At 54.8% G+C, this 6316-nt stretch overlaps 1 protein-coding gene across 1 annotated transcript; it reads left to right on the forward strand.

The window, feature by feature from the left end:
* Positions 1–5347: 5347 nt before the first annotated feature.
* Positions 5348–5602, forward strand: LOC131205509 (uncharacterized). Its single transcript, XM_058197631.1, has one exon. It carries the CDS (start codon positions 5444–5446, stop codon positions 5600–5602), a length of 159 nt encoding a protein of 52 aa, XP_058053614.1. The 5' UTR covers positions 5348–5443.
* Positions 5603–6316: the final 714 nt, after the last annotated feature.

Here is a 6316-nt window from a genome sequence, read left to right on the forward strand (position 1 = left end):
CCGCAATGAGACGCTTCATTAACGCTCATCGAAAACAAAAAAGCCAGTCACTACGCACAGCGCAAACACCACCGATGAGTTTGCTACTCCACTGGGTGGTGTCCCTACCCAAAAAGGCCAACAGCGACCAACGAAGAACCGACCGCATTCCGGGTCCGGGGCCTCGCGGCGCTACATTACGTCTAATTAAAAAATTGATCGAAACGACTTTTTGGCGCGCATCACCATCGGCCTCGTAGATTGTTTTCAATGTTATAGATTTTATTAGTTCCGCGGCGCACTGGAACGGGAGTTAACTTAATACCCTTCATAATTTGTCCACCGAGGCGCGGTGTTCGATATATGGAGACATAAAAAAGAGCTGACTCCGACCGACCGACCTCCAAGCCGCCTCGTTCGTTCGTGCGCGCAATTGAATGAAACCGTTTCAAACCGGCAGAGAAGTCGGCCCTGGGACTAGTGTAGCGAGTCCGGTCGAGGTCTTCGGGGGCTTTCAACGGGAGTTAGACGGACGGACGTTCCTCGCACCCCGAAAAATGTCCCCGGTTTTTTTCGGTGTCAATTTGTCGGCAAACATTAAATTTAAACGGTCATTTAAAAGGCAACGGGCGTTCGAAAGCCCTTGATTGGTGGCGGACTCCATTGTGCAACAATAAATTGGTTGGGACAGCCAGAAACACCCACCAGACGTGGAAATGTGGGTACATCTGGGCACCTGCGTTGTCCGGACCATTGTGTGCCATTTTGTGAGGCCCGACAGTGACGCGACACGGGTGAAAGCTCTTGGGGTCGCGCACGACCACGATCGACGCCAGCATATTTGTTGGACAAATGAGATAACGATGCTCCCTACAAAAAGCGTCACGTCACGTTGGTAGCGTTTCGGCTGGCATTGATGGGAAATACCCACCCCCCGACTTTCGGTGGACCTCGGCGGTATGCAGTTGGGATCCGAGCGATCGCGCATCGCATCACTGTTTTAATAACTGGCACCCTATCGCTGGCGATGAAGCAACCGACGCATCGAGCGACGAGGACCTGCTGGTGGCAAACGGCGTCAGGTCGCGCGCGCTGTATGGCCCAATATTCAGATACGTGGTAATGACAGCAGCAGACACCAGCCGATAGGAAACTGGAAAGCAGTCCATTTCCCCCCGAGTGGTGGTGTCCCTCACGAGCCAGGAGGGAACCGACATGCGGTTGTGCGGTCGGGTCCGACAACAGGTTTCGGAACGGATCGTCGTCGTGGTCTCTCGCTCTGGTGTATTCGCCACCTTGCCGCCGCCGCTAAAGTTTCCATTTGACCCTTCCCTTCTCGATGTCCCATTCGACAGGGCGCGTGCGTGCGTCTGTAATGCCCCGCGGACAGGTTTTGACGCGCGCTGCTGCGTTATTCGATTCGATCGGCGAGGTGGATACATTTCGATGTAAAGTAAGTTGTTTTTCTTGTTTGTCGAGTCGAAATTAGGAAGCACGAGTGAGTGAGGACGAACGATGGGTAGGGACGTTAGGCTAGGTGTGGGCGCCTCAGTGATTCCCTCGGCGGAAGTCACTGACGGCCGGCGCACCAGCGAAGGGTGCTCCAGCGCTTTCGAGCGCTCTGGAAATCCCCGGCGGAATCGAAAACAACAACCCGGCTACCCGCGGGGGTCAGTGCGTCACGTAAAACCCGAATTGTGTAGCGAGTCGGTCAGCGGCGATTTGGGCGGAACGTGTTTTGAATGGGCTGGAAGGAGAGAAAGGGACGCCCGGTCGAAAAGGACATAGGGCGCACAAGTATCGTTAAAAATCGTTTTAGAAAGCGTTCGGACCATCGGCTGTAGGTCTCTATGAAAGGGGAATCTCATTACTTTAAGACTCATTAAGCGAGACAGGCCCAAAGACCGGACACTTTTATTCATCGGCCGTTCCACGCTGAACAACAAGAAGCGTTTCAAAATGCGATTCCGAACAAATAAGATACAAACCGTATCTTGTTTGTTTGTCACTTCTTCATCCGGAACGGGATACCGTCCGGGATGACCAAAGCATCAGCGTGGGCATCAGACCGCTGTGGAATGATAACGCCTGCATTGTAACACTCCTGGTGGTCGGTAATCAACGCTGTTCGTTGCCGTTTGATCAGCAATCTCCCCACAATCGGCCACTAGTCTAATCGCCGGTGAGGTGAGGTGCTAATTTGATAGGCGTTAGCGGCCAGCGAGCGGGCGCACATGTGTATGTTTGTCTATTTTAAACCGGATGAAGGGCTGTATGAGGCAGAACATTGATCATTGTGGTTACAACGTTGGCCCAGTTTGGGCCACTGCTTGAAAACCGTGTCTCGTGCAGGATTTTCACCAGAGGTGATTGAGTAGCCCAATCGCAATAAAAAGTTTAAAGCAGGACAATGTCTGCATCGGTGCTCAGACGCACTTAAGTCTACCACAGATTGCGATTAGTAGTCCTCACTTACTCCGGTTCCGGAACAGCTCACTTGACAACTTTATCACGGCATTTAATAGAGACAACAGTGGTGATGTTTTGACTCCAGTGTCCATGTCCGATCTTCAATATCAAATATAAATATTCGTCATTCATGTTGCGGGAGGAAGATCCTAGGGACGATGCGGAGCTGATTCATTTGCCGCTTTTGTCAAGGGTGTCAAGCTCCGGAGCAGTCAAGTGTGTCATCTTCTCCTCTCGACACTCTCGATCGCGTGTAACGTTGTTTTTGTTTGTTTCAAAACGCATTAACATTCATTAGCGAGACCGATCTATCTACCCCCTCTGTGCAATCATTAATTCGATCCGTTTTTCCCCTTTCCGTCTCATTTTCAGTTCCACAAGCTGCAGGCAGGTCCGTGGGCGTGGGCAAGGATATGTGACACTTGCTTTTGGGGAGCGCCTTTTTGCCTTGGAAGTATCACCGCCAACGGTCGGACCCGACTTCGACGACGATTTGAATGCGCGCGCGACGAAAGGCCAGCAATGGATGCACGTGTTTCTCCGGCAGATTGTCACGCGGCACACACTAAACGTGTGCCAACGGTGTAGAGCTGCTTGCCACTGGGGCGCCTGTGACGATTAGACCCCTGTGACACAACGGGGAGGGATTTGCGGGTGAACCGCGCACCGCTTAGGAGCTTAACGGGGATCCCTCCGAACACAAAAACATCCCGGGCGGTGGCACCGATAGCGGGAGACGACCACCGTTTCCGTTTACGGGACATCTTCGCGTTGGAAGCGCCCGAGTGCCTGGTCCCGGTTGCAAGGAGCAGCGCTCCTCCTCGACTGCCACTGTTCACCCGAGCTGACGGAGGAGGATCGGACGCGAAGATCACGCCGAAGCTGGCATCTAGGGACGCTGGCATGTTTATTGTGTTTAATAAATTTCAATTTAAGGCAACGCAACGCTTGATTGTCGCTGACTGGCGGTACGAGCGCGGCTAGCTGGTGTAGCACCGTTCAGCGCTCTTGGCCGCTCCTAAGCCGCCCTCCCGACACCGCAAGCGGAGGGAGGCGCCCTGCCTGCGTGCCTGCCTGGTCGTTCCAGGTCCGCCGGTGGCCCGCGTGTCCGCGGGCATTTGGGTTCTGCTGGTGTGCGCGATCATGAGCGACGCTCGTAACAACACGGCAACCCACCACAGCAACGGCGACGACGGTAACGACAAAGAAATTAAAGGCCACCAAGACGCCAGTGGCCGCAGTGGCGACGACGAGTACGGCGAACATTACGGGGACACCGCAGCAGTTGACGCGGCCAGTTAGGGTCACCAATTCTCCAACACCACCATCGCCAGCGCCAGCGGCATGGGCATCACTATCGCTGGCCAGCGGTTGACCGATGGTCGACCGATCCGGGTTGTCACATTGAGCGTTCCGTTCTTGACGCGATAACATCCCAAAAATCAGTGTCCCACGCGCGAGACTACCGCGAGCGCAGCGTAGCAATCGCATCAGCAGTACGGTTTCGGGCCCTGCAGAGACAGTGCACAAGTCCTCCGGTCCTCTCGGAGAAGCAGCGACGAGTTTTTCGACTTTTCGACGGCGAAGTTTACTTAAAGAGATAACTCTGGCAACTGGCATCTGTGGACTTTGTGGACCCCCTGCCTGCCCGCTGCCAGGAGCCTCCGTGGGTGGTGGTGTGCCTTACCTTTCTGCTTGACACGCGGCCGCCACGGCAACAAAGCCAGTGATTATGGATAGTGACAGCCCCGTGCAGGAGTACTACATCAACGACTAGCCCGGCGGACGGCAGACCCGGCGGTGCGGATTGCCGCGGAGAAAGGAACCTTATCTACCTCGCCACCTACCACACACTGTCACGACGTCATCATACCGCCCCAGTAGTAGGAGAACCGGAGCCGAAGAGAGGTAGTCTCTCGCTCGCGTCTTTTAGCATCACCAGGGGTGGCCATTTTTTTTGCATCCTTCCGTGTGCACCACAACGCACCAACCATTAAGCTTTCCGGTGGCAGCTAATAACCCACCCCGTTCAGGGTGGGTCACCCTAAAGTTGGTCTGTTTTGAAACGCTTTTCCGGCAAACGACCAGCCGAGTGTGCGGAAGATCGTGATCGCGATCGCGGGCGTTCGCGAAAATCGTAGTGTGCGTGGAAATTGGCCCAATCGAAGAAGGGTAAATTTAATCCTCGCGTGAGCGACCGAGACGGCGGCGGCAACAGTGGATTTGGACTACTCGATATCGGGTTTTCGTGCGTCTACGGTGCGCCCGTTGTGTGACCGTGTCTGTGTGGCGCTTTAGTACAGAAATACCCCACTCATCCACGCATCCGCGAGCGCGGAAAACGCGTGCGAGAAGGAGAGAGGGCTAGCGAAAAAACGCAAAAGCGAGAGCGAGAGAAGGGGAGCGCGCGCAAGTGGTGTGTCTTTTTATACGCGTTAATTGATCGGTGCGCTGCGCGTTTCCCTGCTGGCCATTCGCGGTCCGTGTCCGGGGGGTATGTTTTTTTAATTCGCGGGCGCCCGCGGGCCTTTCTGTGTGCGTGTTTGCGTGTGAGTCGGACGATCGTACAGCCACCAGAGCGGCGGCGGTCAGGTTCGCGAACCACGGTTAGTTACGAAACAACCGTCAACCCGTTCAGACGTGCCTTTTCGTGTCCCAGAGCGTGCGAGAGAGATAGTGTTCCTTGGCTACCCCCGGAGAGGAGAGCTTATAAGTGCAGGAAAATTATCCAAGCAAGCGCCGATATCAGCCTCAGTCGTCCCAGCAAGCCGCGAGAAAGTGCGCACCCCGAGCGAGAGTGGTCCTCCAGAGTGCAGAGTGTCCGTCGGTCAAAGATCGCGGTCAGAGAAACGTGGCATCCGGAGCCCGGAACCAGCGTCCGTGTAAAAGTGGACCACGCGACCACGTTTGGTTTGCTGCGTGCGGCGTCGAAGAATTGGTCAAAGTGGAGCCTTAGTAGCAGTGGAGTGTGACCGTGTGCGCCACCGTGTGCCTTATGGAGCAGGATATAATTAAGTGTCCGAACAGTCACGTCTTCTCGTACCTCGCCAACAAGATGCGGATAGACATTGAGAATCCCCTGCTACAGAGTCACCGTCAGCGCGAAACCACCGGGATCAAAAAGCTGTACAATTCGTTTTTCGTTATGTTCTAACTGACTCGCCGAACCCGAAACCCGCACGCCACCCGCAACTAGTCCGCGTGTGTGAGTGTGTGTGTGCGCGTATGCGCCCGGCCTGAGAAGGGTGCGCTGTGCGCGTTTGTATGCTTCGTGATTGTGTTGTTGTCTCCGTGTGCATGCGTGGCCCAGCGGCAGCTCGTCCGACGACTGTGTGCCTCGTAACCCGCGCCGGCGTCCTTGCGCCTCCATCGGCGGAAACGCAGCCACAGGACACCTAGCGCCCAACACCACCATCACCACCACCAACAGGGAGCATCGTCGTCGTCATCATCATCGGCGGAAGCGCGGGTTCCGGGGAGCGGGACGCACACGCCCCACGCGCCCAATACATCATCCATCGACCGGTCGCATCGAAGCGCAAACAAACAAACGAAAACCCAGAAGAAAAAAAACGGGGTCAAGAAACCTCCCCAAGGTGAAGGACAATCGCGTCGCTGTGTGCCGCGTGTTTGTGCGTGCTGTGTGCGTGCATTTCGATTTGTGTTTTGTTTTGATAATTTACAAGTGAAGTATTCTAACTGTGTTACTGCATAAGTCGTAGAACGTTAGCCGCGTTAGCTTTAGTGCGTGGACTCTTGCGAAGAAGCGGAAACAAAAACGATTCACTACCTCTACCTCCTATCGTCCTTAATATTTAACAAAAAATTACTTTTATCGACGGGGCTCTTTCGGCCACTACGACGCACG

The sequence above is a fragment of the Anopheles bellator genome, chromosome 1, assembly GCF_943735745.2.
Source record: "Anopheles bellator chromosome 1, idAnoBellAS_SP24_06.2, whole genome shotgun sequence".
Classification (NCBI taxonomy): domain Eukaryota; kingdom Metazoa; phylum Arthropoda; class Insecta; order Diptera; family Culicidae; genus Anopheles; species Anopheles bellator.